The sequence below is a fragment of the Oncorhynchus nerka genome, unplaced genomic scaffold (genome assembly GCF_034236695.1).
Source record: "Oncorhynchus nerka isolate Pitt River unplaced genomic scaffold, Oner_Uvic_2.0 unplaced_scaffold_311, whole genome shotgun sequence".
NCBI classification, from domain to species: Eukaryota; Metazoa; Chordata; class Actinopteri; order Salmoniformes; family Salmonidae; genus Oncorhynchus; species Oncorhynchus nerka.
Genome location: NW_027040492.1, coordinates 281,512 through 306,804, shown reverse-complemented (window position 1 = coordinate 306,804; position 25,293 = coordinate 281,512). Strand labels below are relative to the sequence as shown.

The 25,293-nt window shown below is 41.8% G+C and overlaps 1 protein-coding gene across 2 annotated transcripts in view; it reads left to right on the top strand.

The window, feature by feature from the left end:
- LOC135571284 (mucin-2-like) overlaps window positions 1–25,067 on the top strand; it is a 45,129-nt gene extending 20,062 nt beyond the window's left edge. For both annotated transcript variants that reach the window (XM_065017067.1, XM_065017066.1), the window contains 3 exons: window positions 4,235–4,797; window positions 21,865–22,014; window positions 23,568–25,067. In XM_065017067.1, coding sequence (XP_064873139.1) covers window positions 4,545–4,797; window positions 21,865–22,014; window positions 23,568–24,961 — 1,797 coding nt within the window. In that variant the 5' untranslated portion in view covers window positions 4,235–4,544 and the 3' untranslated portion in view covers window positions 24,962–25,067. The remainder of the gene's footprint in view (window positions 1–4,234; window positions 4,798–21,864; window positions 22,015–23,567) is intronic.
- Window positions 25,068–25,293: the final 226 nt, after the last annotated feature.

The following is a 25,293-nucleotide window of genomic DNA, read 5'->3' as shown; positions in this document are numbered from 1 at the left end:
GAGCCACTGCCAGCCAGGATCTTTTCAGAGCAGGCTCTTCACCAAGGCTGAAACCAAATGGCACTACTTTTGACCAAGGCCAATAGGGAATGGGATGCTATTTGGGATGCAGACAATTCCTGTCTCTGTATCTCATCATGTAAAACTACCGTGTCGGATTCAATTAACAAGTCTCGAGTTGCCCGTTTCTACTTCAACGAGTCGCCCGTTTCTACTTCAACGAGTCGCCCGTTTCTACTTCAACGAGTCGCCCGTTTCTACTTCAACGAGTCACCCGTTTCTACTTCAACGAGTCGCCCGTTTCTACTTCAACGAGTCGCCCGTTTCTACTTCAACGAGTCGCCCGTTTCTACTTCAACGAGTCGCCCGTTTCTACTTCAACAGGAGTTTCACCCGTTTCTACTTCAACGAGTCGCCCGTTTCTACTTCAACGAGTCGCCCGTTTATACTTCAACGAGTCGCCCGTTTATACTTCAACGAGTCGCCCGTTTTCTACTTCAACGAGTCACCAGTTTCTACTTCAACGAGTCACCAGTTTCTACTTCAACGAGTCGCCAGTTTCTACTTCAACGAGTCGCCAGTTTCTACTTCAACGAGTCGCCAGTTTATACTTCAACGAGTCGCCCGTTTCTACTTCAACGAGTCGCCCGTTTCTACTTCAACGAGTCGCCCGTTTATACTTCAACGAGTCGCCCGTTTCTACTTCAACGAGTCGCCCGTTTCTACTTCAACGAGTCGCCCATTTCTACTTCAACGAGTCGCCAGTTTCTACTTCAACGAGTCGCCCGTTTATACTTCAACGAGTCGCCCGTTTATACTTCAACGAGTCGCCTGTTTCTACTTCAACGAGTCGCCCGTTTATACTTCAACGAGACGCCAGTTTCTACTTCAGCCAGTTTCTACTTCAACGAGTCGCCAGTTTCTACTTCAACGAGTCGCCAGTTTCTACTTCAACGAGTCGCCAGTTTCTACTTCAACGAGTCGCCCGTTTATACTTCAACGAGTCGCCCGTTTATACTTCAACGAGTCGCCTGTTTCTACTTCAACGAGTCGCCCGTTTATACTTCAACGAGTCGCCCGTTTCTACTTCAACGAGTCGCCAGTTTCTACTTCATCGAGTCGCCAGTTTCTACTTCAACGAGTCGCCAGTTTCTACTTCAACGAGTCGCCAGTTTCTACTTCAACAGTCGCCAGTTTCTACTTCAACGAGTCACCGTTTATACTTCACGAGTCGCCCGTTTATACTTCAACGAGTCGCCTGTTTCTACTTCAACGAGTCGCCCGTAACACACAGTTATACTTCAACGAGTCGCCCGTTTCTACTTCAACGAGTCGCCAGTTTCTACTTCATCCAGTCGCCAGTTTCTACTTCAACGAGTCGCCAGTTTCTACTTCAACGAGTCGCCCGTTTCTACTTCAACGAGACGCCAGTTTCTACTTCAACGAGTCGCCAGTTTCTACTTCAACGAGTCGCCCGTTTATACTTCAAGAGTCACCAGTTTCTACTTCAACGAGTCACCAGTTTCTACTTCAACGAGTCACCAGTTTCTACTTCAACGAGTCGCCCGTTTATACTTCAACGAGTCGCCAGTTTCTACTTCCACGAGTCGCCCGTTTATACTTCAACGAGTCGCCCGTTTATACTTCAGTTTCTACTTCAGCCAGTTTCTACTTCAACGAGTCGCCAGTTTCTACTTCAACGAGTCACCAGTTTCTACTTCAACGAGTCGCCAGTTTCTACTTCAACGAGTCGCCCGTTTCTACTTCAACGAGTCGCCCGTTTCTACTTCAACGAGTCGCCCAGTTTCTACTTCAACGAGTCGCCAGTTTCTACTTCAACGAGTCGCCAGTTTCTACTTCAACGAGTCGCCAGTTTCTACTTCAACGAGTCGCCCGTTTATACTTCAACGTGTCGCCCGTTTCTACTTCAACGAGTCGCCCGTTTCTACTTCAACGAGTCGCCAGTTTCTACTTCAACGAGTTGCCAGTTTCTACTTCAACGAGTCGCCCGTTTATACTTCAACGAGTCGCCCGTTTATACTTCAACGAGTCGCCCGTTTATACTTCAACGAGTCGCCCGTTTATACTTCAACGAGTCGCCCGTTTATACTTCAACGAGTCGCCCGTTTCTACTTCAACGAACACCCAGTTCCTGCTACTTCAACGAGTCACCAGTTTCTACTTCAACGAGTCGCCTGTTTCTACTTCAACGAGTCGCCAGTTTCTACTTCAACGAGTCGCCCGTTTCTACTTCAGTTTCTACTTCAGCCAGTTTCTACTTCAGGCCCTAGATCTCCTGCTTACTCCAGACCAGGCCCTAGATCTCCTGCTTACTCCAGACCAGGCCCTGGATCTCCTGCTTACTCCAGACCAGGCCCTAGATCTCCTGCTTACTCCAGACCAGACCCTAGATCTCCTGCTTACTCCAGACCAGGCCCTGGATCTCCTGCTTACTCCAGACCAGACCCTAGATCTCCTGCTTACTCCAGACCAGACCCTAGATCTCCTGCTTACTCCAGACCAGGCCCTGGATCTCCTGCTTACTCCAGACCAGGCCCTGGATCTCCTGTTTACTCCAGACCAGACCCTAGATATCCTGCTTACTCCAGACCATGCCCTGGATCTCCTGCTTACTCCAGACCAGGCCCTGGATCTCCTGTTTACTCCAGACCAGACCCTGGATCTCCTGCTTACTCCAGACCAGACCCTGGATCTCCTGCTTACTCCAGACCAGGCCCTGATCCCCGGGACTGAAAGAGGAAGTGGCGTGGCGAAAGAGAGGCCAAGCGACGTGGCATCCTGACGAGACTACGTCGACAAGCAAATAGACCCTCCATTGACCCCTCGATCTCTAATGTTGAGGAAGTTTTAAGATAGAATGATAAGCTGTAGTCCACGCTATTTACCAAGAGAGTTCATCTATATGTTTGATAGCTGTCTATTCCCCACCATAAACCCATGCTTGGCACTAAGACCAGCACTCAAAGAGCTGAACAGGGCCATAAGTAAACAAGACCATGTACTGTTCAGAGGCAGCCTTTTTCTTGGCCAGTGATTTTAATGCAGGGAAACTGAAATAGATTTTTTTTATGAGTATGTCCCCTGTGCCACTTGAGGCAACAAAACTCTAAATCACCTTTACTCCACACACAGGAACACATACTAAGCTCTCCTTTTGCCTTCCCTTTGGCAAATCTGACCAGAACTCTCTGTTTTCTTACAAGCAGAAACTCAAGTGGTCCGATGAAACGGATGCTAAGCTACAGGACTGTTTCTCTAGCACAGACTGGAATATGTTCTGGGGCTCATCCGATAACACTTAGGATTCTTCCACGTCAGTCAACAGCTTCACTAATAACTGCATCAATGACGTCGTCCCTACAGTGACCGTACGTACGTACATATCCTAACCAGAAGCCATGGATTACAGGCAACATCCGCACTGGGCTAAAGGCTAGAGATGGAGCTTTCAAGGAGCAGACACTCCCTCTACAGGAGGGTCTGACCCCTGTCCCCTACCTACTACCCTCTACAGGAGTGTCTGGCCCCTGACCCCTGCCTACTACCCTCTACAGGAGTGTCTGACCCCTGTCCCCTACCTACTACAGGAGTGTCTGTCCCCTACCTACTTCCCTCTACAGGAGTGTCTGACCCCTGTCCCCTGCCCTCTACAGGAGTGTCTGTCCCCTGTCCCCTACCTACTACAGGAGTGTCTGACCCCTGTCCCCTGTCCCCTACCTACTACAGGAGTGTCTGACCCCTGTCCCCTACCTACTACAGGAGTGTCTGGCCCCTGTCCTCTACCCTCTACAGGAGTGTCTGTCCCCTACCCTCTACAGGAGTGTCTGACCCCTGCCCTCTACAGGAGAGTCTGACCCCTGTCCCCTCCCTACTACAGGAGTTTCTGACCCCTGTCCCCTGCCCTCTACAGGAGTGTCTGTCCCCTGCCCTCTACAGGAGTGTCTGTCCCCTGCCCTCTACAGGAGTGTCTGACCCTGTCCCCTGCCTACTACAGGAGTTTCTGACCCTTGTCCCCTACCTACTACCCTATACAGGAGTGTCTGACCCCTGTCCCCTACCTACTACAGGAGTGTCTGACCCCTGTCCCCTACCTACTACAGGAGTGTCTGACCCCTGTCCCCTACCTACTACAGGAGTGTCTGACCCTTGTCCCATACCTACTACCCTATACAGGAGTGTCTGGCCCCTGACCCCTGCCCTTTACCCTCTACAGGAGTGTCTGAATCTGCCCACCCCTGCCGTGGACCCTGAGGGCGTGGCGTGTGTTCAACCAACCAGAGCCCCGTGGACCCTGAGGGCGTGGCGTGTGTTCAACCAACCAGAGCCCCGTGGACCCTGAGGGCGTGGCGTGTGTTCAACCAACCAGAGCCCCGTGGACCCTGAGGGCGTGGCGTGTGTTCAACCAACCAGAGCCCCGTGGACCCTGAGGGCGTGGCGTGTGTTCAACCAACCAGAGCTCCGTGGACCCTGAGGGCGTGGCGTGTGATCAACCAACCAGAGCCCCGTGGACCTGTGACATCATCATGTTCCCCTCCGTGACCCGTCTCCTCCCCTCTAGGGTGTCATCGCCGCTCCTCCTGGCCGCCATGTTGACGCTGGCGGCCGCCGGCCCCGTCTCGGGATCGGACGCGGAGACGTGTTTCTCCCGACAGCATCAGAACGCCATAGTGAATGTCCGCCAGGCGCTGGTCCGACCGACCACCGTCATGGACTCCAGAGTCACCCAATCAGAGAGAGACTGTGTTCTGGCCTGCTGCTCAGAGGACGTCAAGCCAGGTAACATAACACACTATATAACACACAGGTAGGGGAGAAACAACACACCATAACACACCATAACACACCATAACACACCATAACACATAACACACCATAACACACCATAACACACCATAACACACAGGTAGGGGAGAAACAACACACCATAACACACCATAACACACCATAACACACCATAACACACCATAACACACAGGTAGGGGAGAAACAACACACCATAACACACCATAACACACCATAACACACCATAACACACCATAACACACCATAACACACCATAACACACCATAACACACAGGTAGGGGAGAAACAACACACCATAACACACCATAACACACCATAACACACCATAACACACCATAACACACAGGTAGGGGAGAAACAACACACCATAACACACCATAACACACCATAACACACCATAACACACCATAACACACAGGTAGGGGAGAAACAACACACCATAACACACCATAACACACCATAACACACCATAACACACAGGTAGGGAGAAACAACACACCATAACACACCATAACACACCATAACACACCATAACACACAGGTAGGGGAGAAACAACACACCATAACACACAATAACACACACAATAACACACAATAACACACACAATAACACACACACACAATAACACACACAATAACACACACACACACAATAACACACACACGCACAATAACACACACACACACAATAACACACACACACACAATAACACACACACACACAATAACACACACACACAATAACACACACACACAATAACACGCACACACAATAACACACACACACAATAACACACACACACACAATAACACACACACACAATAACACACACACACAATAACACACACACACAATAACACACACACACAATAACACACACACACAATAACACACACACAATAACACACACACACAATAACACACACACACACAATAACACACACACACAATAACACACACACACAATAACACACACACACACACAACACACACACACACAATAACACACACACACAATAACACACACATAACAACAACACACAAGTAACACAATAACACAATACACACACACACACATAACACACACACACACACACACAAGTAACACACACACACACATACACACACACACAATAACACACACACACACACACACAACACACACACACACAACAACACACACACACATAAACACACACACATAACACACACATAACACACACACACAACAACACACACACAATAACACACACACACACACACACACAACACACACACACAATAACACACACACACACACAATAACACACACACACAATAACACACACACACAATAACACACACACACAGTAACACGCACACACAATAACACACACACAATAACACACAATAACACACACACAATAACACACACACACACACAATAACACACACACACACACAATAACACACACACACAATAACACACACGCACAATAACACACACACACAGTAACACGCACACACAATAACACACACACACATAACACACAATAACACACACACACAATAACACACACACACAATAACACACACACACACAATAACACACACACACAATAACACACACAATAACACACACACACAATAACACACACACACAATAACACACACACACAATAACACACACACACAATAACACACACAATAACACACACACACAATAACACACACACACAATAACACACACACAATAATAACACACACACAATAATAACACACACAATAACACACACACACAATAACACACACACACAATAACACACACACAATAATAACACACACAATAACACACACACACAATAACACACAGAGTAAAACACAGTAACACACAATAACACACAGTAACACACACACACACAATAACACACACACACAATAACACACACACACACAATAACACACACACACAACAACACACACACACGCAATAACACACACACACAATAACACACACACACACAATAACACACACACACAATACACACACACACACACAATAACACACACACACACAATAACACACACACACACACACACACACACACACACAATAACACACACACACACAACACACACACACAACAACACACACAACAACACACACACACACACACACACACACACAATAACACACACACACACACAATAACACACACACACAATAACACGCACACACAATAACACACACAATAACACACACAGAGTAAAACACAGTAACACACAATAACACACAGTAACACACAATAACACACAATAACACACAGTAACACACAGTAACACACAATAACACACAGTAACACACAGTAACACACAATAACACACAGTAACACACAATAACACACAGTAACACACAATAACACACAATAACACACAATAACACACAATAACACACACAATAACACACAATAACACACACAATAACACACACAATAACACACAATAACACACAGTAACACACAATAACACACAGTAACATGCAATAACACACAATAACACACAGTAACACACAATAACACACAGTAACACACAATAACACACAATAACACGCAATAACACACAATAACACACACAATAACACACAATAACACACACAATAACACACAATAACACACAATAACACACAATAACACACAGTAACACACAGTAACACACAATAACACACAATAACACACAGTAACACACAGTAACACACAATAACACACAATAACACACAGTAACACACAATAACACACAATAACACACAGTAACACACAGTAACACGCAATAACACACAGTAACATACAATAACACACAATAACACACAATAACACACAATAACACACAGTAACACACAATAACACACAATAACACACAATAACACACAATAACACACAGTAACACACAGTAACACACAATAACATGCAATAACACACAGTAACACACAATAACACACAATAACACACAGTAACACACAATAACACACAGTAACACACAATAACACACAGTAACACACAATAACACACAGTAACACACAATAACACACAGTAACACGCAATAACACACAGTAACACGCAATAACACACAATAACACACAGTAACACGCAATAACACACACACACACACAATAACATACAATAACACCCACACACACACAATAACACACTCACACACACACAATAACACACTCACACACACACAATAAAACACACACACAATAACACGCACACACACAATAACACACTCACACACACACACAATAACACACTCACACACACACAATAACACACTCACACACACACAATAACACACACAATAACACACAATAACACACAATAACACACAGTAACACACAGTAACACACAATAACACACAGTAACACACAATAACACACAATAACACACAGTAACACACAGTAACACACACAATAACACGCAGTAACACACAGTAACACACAGTAACACACACAATAACACACAATAACACACAATAACACACAGTAACACACAGTAACACACAGTAACACACACAATAACACACACAATAACACACAGTAACACACAGTAACACACAGTAACACACAATAACACACAATAACACGCAATAACACACAATAACACACAATAACACACAGTAACACACAGTAACACACAATAACACACAATAACACACAGTAACACACAATAACACACAATAACACACAATAACACACAATAACACACAGTAACACACAATAACACACAATAACACACACAACAACACACAGTAACACACAGTAACACACAATAACACACAGTAACACACAATAACACACAGTAACACACAATAACACACAGTAACACACAATAACACACAGTAACACACAATAACACACAGTAACACACAGTAACACACAATAACACACAATAACACACAGTAACACACAATAACACACAGTAACACACAATAACACACAGTAACACACAGTAACACACAATAACACACAGTAACACACAATAACACACAGTAACACACAATAACACACACAATAACACACAATAACACACAGTAACACACAGTAACACACAATAACACACAATAACACACAGTAACACACAATAACACACGCAATAACACACTCACACACACAGTAACACACAGTAACACACAGTAACACACAATAACACACAGTAACACACAGTAACACACAGTAACACACAATAACACGCACAATAACACACACAATAACACACAATAACACACAATAACACACAGTAACACACAGTAACACACAGTAACACACAATAACACACAGTAACACACAATTACACACAGTAACACACAGTAACACACAATAACACACACAATAACACGCAATAACACACAGTAACACACAGTAACACACAGTAACGCACAGTAACACACAATAACACACAATAACACACAGTAACACACAGTAACGCACAGTAACACACAGTAACACACAGTAACACACAGTAACGCACAGTAACACACAATAACACACAATAACACACAATAACACACAGTAACACACAGTAACACACAGTAACACACAATAACACACACAGTAACACACAATAACACACAATAACACACAATAACACACAGTAACACACAATAACACACAATAACACACAGTAACACACAATAACATACAATAACACACAATAACACACAGTAACACACAGTAACACACAATAACACACAGTAACACACAATAACACACAGTAACACACAATAACACACAGTAACACACAATAACACACAATAACACACAGTAACACACAATAACACACAATAACACACAATAACACACACAATAACACACAGTAACACACACAATAACACACAGTAACACACAGTAACACACAATAACACACACAATAACACACAATAACACACAGTAACACACAATAACACACAGTAACACACAGTAACACACAATAACACACACAATAACACACAATAACACACAGTAACACGCAATAACACACAGTAACATACAATAACACACAGTAACACACAATAACACACAGTAACACACAGTAACACACAGTAACACACAATAACACACAGTAACACACAATAACACACAGTAACACACAATAACACACGCAATAACACACTCACACACACAGTAACACACAGTAACACACAGTAACACACAATAACACACAGTAACACACAGTAACACACAGTAACACACAATAACACGCACAATAACACACACAATAACACACAATAACACACACATAACACACAGTAACACACAGTAACACACAGTAACACACAATAACACACAGTAACACACAATAACACACAGTAACACACAGTAACACACAATAACACACACAATAACACACAATAACACACAGTAACACACAGTAACACACAGTAACACACAGTAACACACAATAACACACAATAACACACAGTAACACACAGTAACACAGTAACACACAGTAACACACAGTAACACACAGTAACACACAATAACACACAATAACACACAATAACACACAGTAACACACAGTAACACACAGTAACACACAATAACACACACAGTAACACACAATAACACACAATAACACACAATAACACACAGTAACACACAATAACACACAATAACACACAGTAACACACAATAACACACAATAACACACAATAACACACAGTAACACACAGTAACACACAATAACACACAGTAACACACAATAACACACAGTAACACACAATAACACACAGTAACACACAATAACACACAATAACACACAGTAACACACACAACACACAACACACAATAACACACAATAACACACACATAACACACAGTAACACACACAGTAACACACAGTAACACACAGTAACACACAATAACACACACATAACACACACACACACAGTAACACACAATAACACACAGTAACACACAGTAACACACAATAACACACACAATAACACACACAATAACACACAGTAACACACAATAACACACAGTAACATACAATAACACACAGTAACACACAATAACACACAGTAACACACAGTAACACACAGTAACACACACAATAACACACAGTAACACACAATAACACACAGTAACACACAATAACACACAGTAACACACAGTAACACACAGTAACACACAATAACACACAATAACACACAATAACACACAATAACACACAGTAACACACAGTAACACACAATAACACACAATAACACACAGTAACACACAATAACACACAATAACACACAATAACACACAATAACACACAGTAACACACAATAACACACAATAACACACACAATAACACACAGTAACACACAGTAACACACAATAACACACAGTAACACACAATAACACACAGTAACACACAATAACACACAGTAACACACAACACACAGTAACACACAATACACACACAGTAACACACAGTAACACACAATAACACACAATAACACACAGTACACACAACACACACACAGTAACACACAATAACACACAGTAACACACAATAACACACAGTAACACACACACAACACACAGTAACACACAATAACACACACAATAACACACAATAACACACAGTAACACACAGTAACACACACATAACACACAATAACACACAGTAACACACAACACACACACACAATAACACACTAACACACACACAGTAACACACAGTAACACACAGTAACAACACACAGTAACACACAGTAACACACACAACAACACACACACACAAACAACACAACATAACACACAATAACACACACAACACAACACACAATAACACACAATAACACACAGTAACACACAGTAACACACAGTAACACACAATAACACACAGTAACACACAATAACACACAGTAACACACAGTAACACACAACACACACACAATAACACACAATAACACACAGTAACACACAGTAACACACAGTAACACACAGTAAACACACAATAACACACAATAACACACAGTAACACACAGTAACACACAGTAACACACAGTAACACACAGTAACACACAGTAACACACAGTAACACACAATAACACACAATAACACACAGTAACACACAGTAACACACAATAACACACACACACACAACAACACACACACAACACACAATAACACACAACAACACACACACACAATAACACACAGTAACACACAATAACACACAATAACACACAGTAACACACAATAACACACAATAACACACAATAACACACAGTAACACACAGTAACACACAATAACACACAGTAACACACAATAACACACAGTAACACACAATAACACACAGTAACACACAATAACACACAATAACACACAGTAACACACAATAACACACAATAACACACAATAACACACACAATAACACACAGTAACACACACAATAACACACAGTAACACACAGTAACACACAATAACACACACAATAACACACAACACAATAAACACAGTAACACACACACAATAACACACAGTAACACACAGTAACACACAATAACACACACAATAACACACAATAACACACAGTAACACACAATAACACACAGTAACACACAATAACACACAGTAACACACAATAACACACAGTAACACACAGTAACACACAGTAACACACAATAACACACAGTAAACACAATAACACACAGTAACACACAATAACACACAGTAACACACACACATAACACACAGTAACACACAATAACACACAGTAACACACAGTAACACACAGTAACACACAGTAACACACAGTAACACACAGTAACACACAATAACACACAATAACACACAATAACACACAGTAACACACAATAACACACAGTAACACACAGTAACACACAGTAACACACAGTAACACACAGTAACACACAGTAACACACAATAACACACAATACACACACACAATAACACACACAATAACACACAATAACACACATAACACACAACACACAGTAACACACAGTAACACACAGTAACACACAGTAACACACAGTAACACACAATAACACACACATAACACACAATAACACACAATAACACACAATAACACACAATAACACACAGTAACACACACACACAACACACACATAACACACAGTAACACACACAATAACACACAGTAACACACAATAACACACAGTAACACACAATAACACACACAATAACACACAATAACACACAGTAACACACAGTAACACACACAATAACACACAGTAACACACAATGACACACAATAACACACAGTAACACACACAGTAACACACAATAACACACAGTAACACACAGTAACACACAATAACACGCACAATAACACACACAATAACACACAATAACACACAATAACACACAGTAACACACAATAACATGCAATAACACACAGTAACACACAATAACACACAATAACACACACAGAGTAAAACACAGTAACACACAATAACACACAGTAACACACAATAACACACAATAACACACAGTAACACACAGTAACACACAATAACACACAGTAACACACAGTAACACACAATAACACACAGTAACACACAATAACACACAGTAACACACAATAACACACAATAACACACAATAACACACAATAAACACACAATAACACACATAACACACACAATAACACACACAATAACACACAATAACACACAGTAACACACAATAACACACAGTAACACACAATAACACACAATAACACACAGTAACACACACACAACACACAGTAACACACAATAACACACAATAACACGCAATAACACACAATAACACACACAATACACACACAATAAACACACACAACACACACAATAACACACAATAACACACAATAACACACAGTAACACACAGTAACACACAATAACACACACAGTAACACACAGTAACACACAGTAACACACACACACACAACACACACAGTAAGTAACACAATAACACACATAACACACAGTAACACACAGTAACACGCAATAACACACAGTAACACACATAACACACAATAACACACAATAACACACAATAACACACACAGTAACACACAATAACACACAATAACACACATAACACACAGTAACACACAGTAACACACAGTAACACACAATAACACACAATAACACACAGTAACACACATAACACACACAGTAACACACACACACACAGTAACACACACATATAACACACAGTAACACACAATAACACACAGTAACACACAATAACACACAGTAACACACATAACACACAGTAACACACAATAACACACAATAACACACAGTAACACACAATAACACACACACACACACAATAACACACAATAACACACACACACACACAATAACACACTCACACACACACAATAACACACTCACACACACACAATAAAACACACACACAATAACACACACACACACAATAACACACACACACACACACAATAACACACTAAACACACACACACAATAACACACACACACACACACACAATAACACACACACAACACACACACAATAACACACAATAACACACAGTAACACACAGTAACACACAGTAACACACAGTAACACACAATAACACACAATAACACACAGTACACACACAGTAACACACAGTAACACACAGTAACACACAGTAACACACACAATAACACACAATAACACACAATAACACACAGTAACACACAGTAACACACAGTAACACACACAATACACACACAGTAACACACAGTAACACACAGTAACACACAGTAACAACACACAGTAACACACAATAACACACAATAACACACAATAACACACATAACACACATAACACACAGTAACACACAATAACACACACAGTAACACACAGTAACACACAATAACACACAATAACACACACACACACATACACACACAATAACACACAGTAACACACAATAAACACACAATAACACACACAATAACACACAGTAACACACAGTAACACACAATAACACACAGTAACACACAATAACACACAGTAACACACAATAACACACAGTAACACACATAACACACAGTAACACACAGTAATAACACACAGTAACACACAGTAACACACAATAACACACAATAACACACAGTAACACACAATAACACACAGTAACACACAATAACACACAGTAACACACAATAACACACAGTAACACACACATAACACACAGTAACACACAATAACACACACAATAACACACAATAATAACACACAGTAACACACAGTAACACACAATAACACACAATAACACACAGTAACACACAGTAACACAACACACACAATAACACACTAACACACACACACACAAGTAACACACAGTAACACACAGTAACACACAATAACACAATAACACACAGTAACACACAGTAACACACAGTAACACACAGTAACACACACAATAACACACACACAACAGTAACACAATAACACACACAATAACACACAGTAACACACAGTAACACACAGTAACACAACACACACAGTAACACACAATAACACACAGTAACACACAATTACACACAGTAACACACAGTAACACACAATACACACACACAATAACACAATAACACACAGTAACACACAGTAACACACAGTAACACACAGTAACACACAATAACACACAATAACACACAGTAACACACAGTAACACACAGTAACACACAGTAACACACACACAGTAACACAGTAACACACAGTAACACACAATAACACACAGTAACACACAATAACACACAGTAACACACAGTAACACACAGTAACACACAATAACACACACAGTAACACACAATAACACACAATAACACACAGTAACACACAGTAACACACAATAACACACAATAACACACAGTAAACACACATAACATACAATAACACACAATAACACACAGTAACACACAGTAACACACAATAACACACAGTAACACACAATAACACACAGTAACACACAATAACACACAGTAACACACAATAACACACAATAACACACAGTAACACACAATAACACACAATAACACACAATAACACACACAATAACACACAGTAACACACACAATAACACACAGTAACACACAGTAACACACAATAACACACACAATAACACACAATAACACACAGTAACACACAATAACACACAGTAACACACAGTAACACACAATAACACACACAATAACACACAATAACACACAGTAACACACAATAACACACAGTAACATACAATAACACACAGTAACACACAATAACACACAGTAACACACAGTAACACACAGTAACACACAATAACACACAGTAACACACAATAACACACAGTAACACACAATAACACACAGTAACACACAGTAACACACAGTAACACACAATAACACACAGTAACACACAGTAACACACAGTAACACACAGTAACACACAGTAACACACAGTAACACACAATAACACGCAATAACACACAATAACACACAGTAACACACAATAACACACACAGTAACACACAGTAACACACAGTAACACACAGTAACACACAGTAACACACAGTAACACACAATAACACACAGTAACACACACAATAACACACAATAACACACAATAACACACACAATAACACACAGTAACACACAGTAACACACAGTAACACACAGTAACGCACAGTAACACACAATAACACACACAATAACACACAATAACACACAATAACACACAATAACACACAATAACACACAGTAACACACAGTAACACACACAATAACACACAGTAACACACACAATAACACACAGTAACACACAATAACACACAGTAACACACAATAACACACACAATAACACACAATAACACACAGTAACACACAGTAACACACACAATAACACACAGTAACACACAATGACACACAATAACACACAGTAACACACACAGTAACACACAATAACACACAGTAACACACAGTAACACACAATAACACGCACAATAACACACACAATAACACACAATAACACACAATAACACACAGTAACACACAATAACATGCAATAACACACAGTAACACACAATAACACACAATAACACACAATAACACACAATAACACACAGTAACACACAGTAACACACAATAACACACAATAACGCACAATAACGCACAGTAACGCACAGTAACGCACAGTAACGCACAGTAACACACAATAACACACAATAACACACAGTAACACACAGTAACGCACAGTAACGCACAATAACGCACAATAACGCACAGTAACGCACAGTAACGCACAATAACGCACAATAACGCACAGTAACGCACAGTAACGCACAGTAACGCACAGTAACGCACAGTAACGCACAGTAACGCACAATAACACACAATAACACACACAATAACGCACAGTAACGCACAGTAACGCACAGTAACGCACAGTAACGCACAGTAACGCACAGTAACACACAATAACACACAATAACGCACAGTAACGCACAGTAACGCACAGTAACGCACAGTAACACACAATAACACACACAATAACACACAGTAACACACAATAACACACAATAACACACAATAACACACAGTAACACACAATAACACACAGTAACACACAGTAACACACAGTAACACACACAACACACAAGTAACACAATAAACACAATAACACAATAACACACAATAACACACAGTAACACACATAACACACAGTAACACACAATAACACACAGTAACACACAATAACACACAGTAACACACAATAACACACAGTAACACACAGTAACACAATAACACACAATAACACACAATAACACACACAGTAACACACACAATAACACACAATAACACACAATAACACACAGTAACACACAGTAACACACAGTAACACACAGTAACACACAATAACACACAGTAACACACACAATAACACACACAATAACACACAATAACACACAGTAACACACAATAACACACAGTAACACACAATAACACACAGTAACACACAATAACACACAGTAACACACACAATAACACACACAATAACACACAGTAACACACAATAACACACAGTAACACACAGTAACACACAATAACACACAGTAACACACAATAACACACACAGTAACACACAGTAACACACACAATAACACACAGTAACACACACAATAACACACAGTAACACACACAATAACACACAGTAACACACACAATAACACACAGTAACACACAATAACACACAATAACACACAATAACACACAATAACACACAATAACACACAGTAACACACACAATAACACACAGTAACACACAGTAACACACAGTAACACACAATAACACACACAGTAACACACAGTAACACACAGTAACACACAATAACACACAGTAACACACAATAACACACAGTAACACACAATAACACACAGTAACACACAATAACACACAGTAACACACAATAACACACAGTAACACACAATAACACACAATAACACACAGTAACACACAGTAACACACACAATAACACACAGTAACACACAGTAACACACAATAACACACAATAACACGCAATAACACACACAGTAACACACAGTAACACACAATAACACACAGTAACACACAGTAACACACAGTAACACACAGTAACACACAGTAACACACAATAACACACAGTAACACACAGTAACACACAGTAACACACAATAACACACAATAACACAGTAACACACAGTAACACACAGTAACACACAATAACACACAGTAACACACAGTAACACACAGTAACACACAACAACACACAGTAACACACAGTAACACACAGTAACACACAATAAACACACAGTAACACACACACAGTAACACACAGTAACACACACAGTAACACACAGTAACACACAGTAACACACAATAACACACAGTAACACACAGTAACACACAGTAACACACATAACACACACAATAACACACAGTAACACACAATAACACACAGTAACACACAATAACACACAGTAACACACAGTAACACACAGTAACACACAATAACACACAATAACACACACAATAACACACACAGTAACACACAGTAACACACACAATAACACACAGTAACACACAATAACACACAGTAACACACAATAACACACAGTAACACACAATAACACACAGTAACACACAATAACACACAGTAACACACAGTAACACACAATAACACACAGTAACACACAGTAACACACAATAACACACAGTAACACACAGTAACACACAGTAACACACAGTAACACACAGTAACACACAATAACACACACAGTAACACACAGTAACACACAATAACACACAGTAACACACAGTAACACACAATAACACACACAATAACACACAGTAACACACAATAACACACAATAACACACAGTAACACACAATAACACACAATAACACACAGTAACACACAATAACACACAGTAACACACAGTAACACACAATAACACACAGTAACACACAATAACACACAGTAACACACACATACACACACAACACACACACAATAACACACAGTAACACACAGTAACACACACAGTAAACACACAATAACACACAGTAACACACAATAACACACAGTAACACACAATAACACACAGTAACACACAATAACACACAGTAACACACAGTAACACACAGTAACACACAATAACACACAGTAACACACAGTAACACACAGTAACACACAATAACACACAGTAACACACAGTAACACACAGTAACACACAGTAACACACAGTAACACACAATAACACACACAATAACACACAGTAACACACAATAACACACAGTAACACACAGTAACACACAGTAACACACAATAACACACACAATAACACACAGTAACACACAGTAACACACAGTAACACACACAGTAACACACAGTAACACACAGTAACACACAGTAACACACAATAACACACAGTAACACACAATAACACACAGTAACACACAATAACACACAGTAACACACAATAACACACAGTAACAGTAACACAATAACACACAATAACACACACATAACACACAGTAACACACAATAACACACAGTAACACACAATAACACACAGTAACACAAGTAACACACAGTAACACACAGTAACACACAGTAACACACAGTAACACACAGTAACACACAGTAACACACAGTAACACACAGTAACACAATAACACACAATAACACACAGTAACACACAGTAACACACAGTAACACACAGTAACACACAATAACACACAGTAACACACAATAACACACACAATAACACACAATAACACACAGTAACACACAATAACACACAATAACACACAATAACACACAATAACACACAGTAACACACAGTAACACACAATAACACACAATAACACACAGTAACACACAATAACACACAGTAACACACAGTAACACACAATAACACACAGTAACACACAATAACACACAATAACACACAGTAACACACAGTAACACACAGTAACACACAGTAACACACAATAACACACAATAACACACAATAACACACAATAACACACAGTAACAACATAACACACAATAACACACAATAACACAATAACACAATAACACACAATAACACACAATAACACACAATAACACACAATAACACACAGTAACACACAATAACACACAATAACACACAATAACACACACAATAACACACAGTAACACACAGTAACACACAGTAACACACAATAACACACAATAACACGCAATAACACGCAATAACACACAGTAACACACAATAACAGAGGAGAGACACCACGGTGGAACAGAAGGATTGTTAGTCGTGATACTTGGTATTGGTAGAGGAGAGACAACACCGTGGAGCTTTCAAACAGAAGGATTGTTAGTCGTGATACTTGGTATTGGTAGCCTCTTTGGGAAAGGTGTACCGCTAGCGCCCGGCCTCGACAACATCCGGTGAAATTGCAGAGCAACGATATTCAAAATACAACATTTGTAGTATTAAACATTCATGAAAATACAAGCATTATACATCGGTTACAAGCTTAACTTCTTGTTAATCCAGCCGCTTTGTCAGATTTCAAAAAGGCTTTACGGCGAAAGCATACCATGCGATTATCTGAGGACAGCGGCCCGCATACAAAAGCATTTTTTTTTAAATCCAACCATGCAGAGGCATCACGAAAGTCAGAATTAGCCATAAAATAAATCACTTACCTTTGAAGATCTTCCTCTGTTTGCAATCCCAAAGGGTCCCAGCTACACAACAAATGGTCGTTTTGTTCGATAAAGTCCTTTATATCCCAAAAAAGTCAGTTTAGCTGGCGCGCTTCAGTCAATAATCCACCGGTTTCCCCTCGTTCAAAATGCTTTACAAAATGAATCCCGAATGTTACCAATAAGCTTCGTCCAAACAAGTCAAACAACTTTTATAATCAATCCTCAGCTAGCCTAATATGTAAATAAAGGATCAAATTTAAGACGGAGAATAGTATGTTCATTACCGGAGATAAATAACCAAGTGTGCGCTCTAATCCACGCGCGTCATAACACTACAGCCAAAATGGGAGCCACTTAGAAAAACTACAAATTCTAGCTCATTTAAATTTAAAAAACAGCCTAAAACTCGTTCTAAAGACTGTTGACATCTAGTGGAAGCCCTAGGAACTGCAACCTGGGAGGACTTCATTTTATATTCCCATAGACAGCCATTATAATGAGAGGTGAGGTGAGCCCCCCAAAACAATTCCCGGATGGATTCTCCTCGGGTTTACGCCAGCTATATCTGTTCTGTTATACTCACAGACATTATTTTAACAGTTTTTGAAACGTTAGAGTGTTTCCTATCAAATACTACAAAGTATATGCATATCTTAGCTTCTGGGCCTGAGTAACAGGCAGTTTACATTGGGCACCTCCTTCATCCAAACTTCCGAATACTGCCCCCTATCCATAAGAAGGATTGTTAGTCGTGATACTTGGTATTAGTCTCCGTGTCTGATTGCTCTCTCCCCTCAGGTATAAAGTGTACCCTGGCTGTGTTCAACCCTCACAAGCCCTCTGAGCCTCCCAACAACCACAACTGTCATCTGTTCCACTGCCAGAGTGAGCAGGACTGTCCCCTCCTGACTGCTGAACAGGGCATCAACACATACGACATCTTCAAAGGTGAATGCATCTTCCTTCAACTAAACGTCTGGGCCCTGGTCCACAGCTCTATGTAGAGAATAGGGGCCCATATTCATGTCTGGGCCCTGGTCCACAGCTCTATGTAGAGAATAGGGGCCCATGTCCATGTCTGGGCCCTGGTCCACAGCTCTATGTAGAGAATAGGGGCCCATGTTCATGTCTGGGCCCTGGTCCACAGCTCTATGTAGAGAATAGGGGCCCATGTTCATGTCTGGGCCCTGGTCCACAGCTCTATGTAGAGAATAGGGGCCCATGTTCATGTCTGGGCCCTGGTCCACAGCTCTATGTAGAGAATAGGGGCCCATGTTCATGTCTGGGCCCTGGTCCACAGCTCTATGTAGAGAATAGGGGCCCATGTTCATGTCTGGGCCCTGGTCCACAGCTCTATGTAGAGAATAGGGGCCCATGTTCATGTCTGGGCCCTGGTCCACAGCTCTATGTAGAGAATAGGGGCCCATGGGCCCTGGTCCACAGCTCATGTCTGGGCCCTGGTCCTATGTAGAGAACAGTCCATGTCTGGGCCCTGGTCCACAGCTCTAGAGAATAGGGGCCCATGTCTGGGCCCTGGTCCAGAGCTCTATGTAGAGAATAGGGGCCCATGTTCATGTCTGGGCCCTGGTCCACAGCTCAATGTAGAGAATAGGGGCCCATGTCTGGGCCCTGGTCCACAGCTCTATGTAGAGAATAGGGGCCCATGTTCATGTCTGGGCCCTGGTCCACAGCTCTATGTAGAGAATAGGGGCCCATGTTCATGTCTGGGCCCTGGTCCACAGCTCTATGTAGAGAATAGGGGCCCATGTCCATGTCTGGGCCCTGGTCCACAGCTCTATGTAGAGAATAGGGGTCCATGTCAGGGCCCTGGTCCACAGCTCTATGTAGAGAATAGGGGTCCATGTCTGGGCCCTGGTCCACAGCTCTATGTAGAGAATAGGGGCCCATGTTCATGTCTGGGCCCTGGTCCAGAGCTCTATGTAGATAATAGGGGCCCATGTCCATGTCTGGGCCCTGGTCCACAGCTCTATGTAGAGAATAGGGGCCCATGTCTGGGCCCTGGTCCAGAGCTCTATGTAGAGAATAGGGGCCCATGTTCATGTCTGGGCCCTGGTCCACAGCTCAATGTAGAGAATAGGGGCCCATGTCTGGGCCCTGGTCCACAGCTCTATGTAGAGAATAGGGGCCCATGTTCATGTCTGGGCCCTGGTCCACAGCTCTATGTAGAGAATAGGGGCCCATGTCCATGTCTGGGCCCTGGTCCACAGCTCTATGTAGAGAATAGGGGCCCATGTCTGGGCCCTGGTCCACAGCTCTATGTAGAGAATAGGGGCCCATGTCCATGTCTGGGCCCTGGTCCACAGCTCTCTGTAGAGAATAGGGGCCCATGTCCATGTCTGGGCCCTGGTCCACAGCTCTATGTAGAGAATAGGGGCCCATGTCAGACGTACTAGTTGTTTGTGTGCTCTTGTCTTGTTTTTGTGTTTCACATAGTCTTTCATCTCTGCGTGAGTTATGTTCTGATGTCATGTTTTCCATAGGTTTGATTCATCCCACCACGGGGATACCTACTCCACCTTCCACAATCCAACCAACTACTACTACTGCTACTACTACTACTACTACAACTCCAGCACCTACCATCAGACCACAACCCACTACTACTACAACGACTACCACTACACCTACCACCACACCACAACCCACTACTACCACCACTACAACCACACCACAACCCACTACTACCACCACTACAACCACACCACAACCTACTACTACCACCACTACACCTACCACCACAACCACACCACAACCCACTACTACCACCACTACACCTACCACCACAACCACACCACAACCCACTACTACTACTACTACCACAACTACAACCACACCACAACCTACAACTACCACCACAACCACACCACAACCCACTACTACCACCACTACACCTACCACCACAACCACACCACAACCCACTACTACCACCACTACACCTACCACCACAACCACACCACAACCCACTACTACCACCACTAAACTTGCCACCACACCACAACCCACTACTACCACCACTACAACTACCACCACAACCACACCCCAACCCACTACTACTACAACAACCACTACACCTACACCTACCACCACAACCACACCACAACCCACTACTACTACAACAACCACTACACCTACACCTACCACCACAACAACACAGCCATCTTTAATGATAGTAACAACGGCTGTTATAACACGACCGACTCCAACCACTATGACAACAACACAACAAGCAACATCCTGGCCACTAACAGAGGCCCACGCTACTCCTACAACAATATCTACAATAACCACTATGAACAGAAAGCCCAATAAACCTCCCAAAAAACCTAACAAATCGTCTAAAAAACCCAAACCACATCCTGCCACTACTACTACAACAACTTCTTTACGTGTCTCAACTACACCCCGCAGAGATCCAGACCCCACCCCTCCAGCACCAACACCCCGCAGAGACCCAGACCCCACCCCTACAGCACCAACACCTCGCAGAGACCCAGACCCCATCAGAACTACTGAAAAACTCCAGCCAGCCACTGAGCCAGCTACCTCCACCACCACTTCTACTGGTGCTACTGCCACCACTAAGAGCCCAGCAGCCATTGAGCCCCTGATCCCAAGGACAACACCAGAAAACAAGCTGGTGCTGGTGCCCAAGAGGGTCCAGGCAACCCCAGCCTCCCCAGGGACAGAGGGTCAGGGCGGGGGGAAGGAGGTGGCAGGGCGGGGGGCTCTGAAGAGCTCCCTGGTGGCTGTGGTGGTGGTAGGCCTGACCATCCTGACTCTGGCCTTGGCTGTGGTTGGACGTAAGGCCATGGAGTCATTCGACCGGCGACACTACACCAGGCTGGAGCTTAACGACCTACACTACGAGGTGTGATTGAACCTTTACACACACACACACACACAAACACACACACAAACACACACACACACACACACACACACACACACACACACACACACACACACACACACACACACACGTCCTGGTTCACAAAGAGGGATAATAATAAACAAGACACACGAGGAAAGAAAGGTCCGCAAAAATAACATGTTTCTCTTCAGTTTGCTCTGTTTTAATTCAATCGTTTCTTTAACCACATATTTATTAGATAAGAAACATGTTCAGTTTAATTTTAAGAGCATATCAATGTACTGTCATTCATTACAACACAATAACATTAGTGTCATTGAACAGACCCCTCTTCT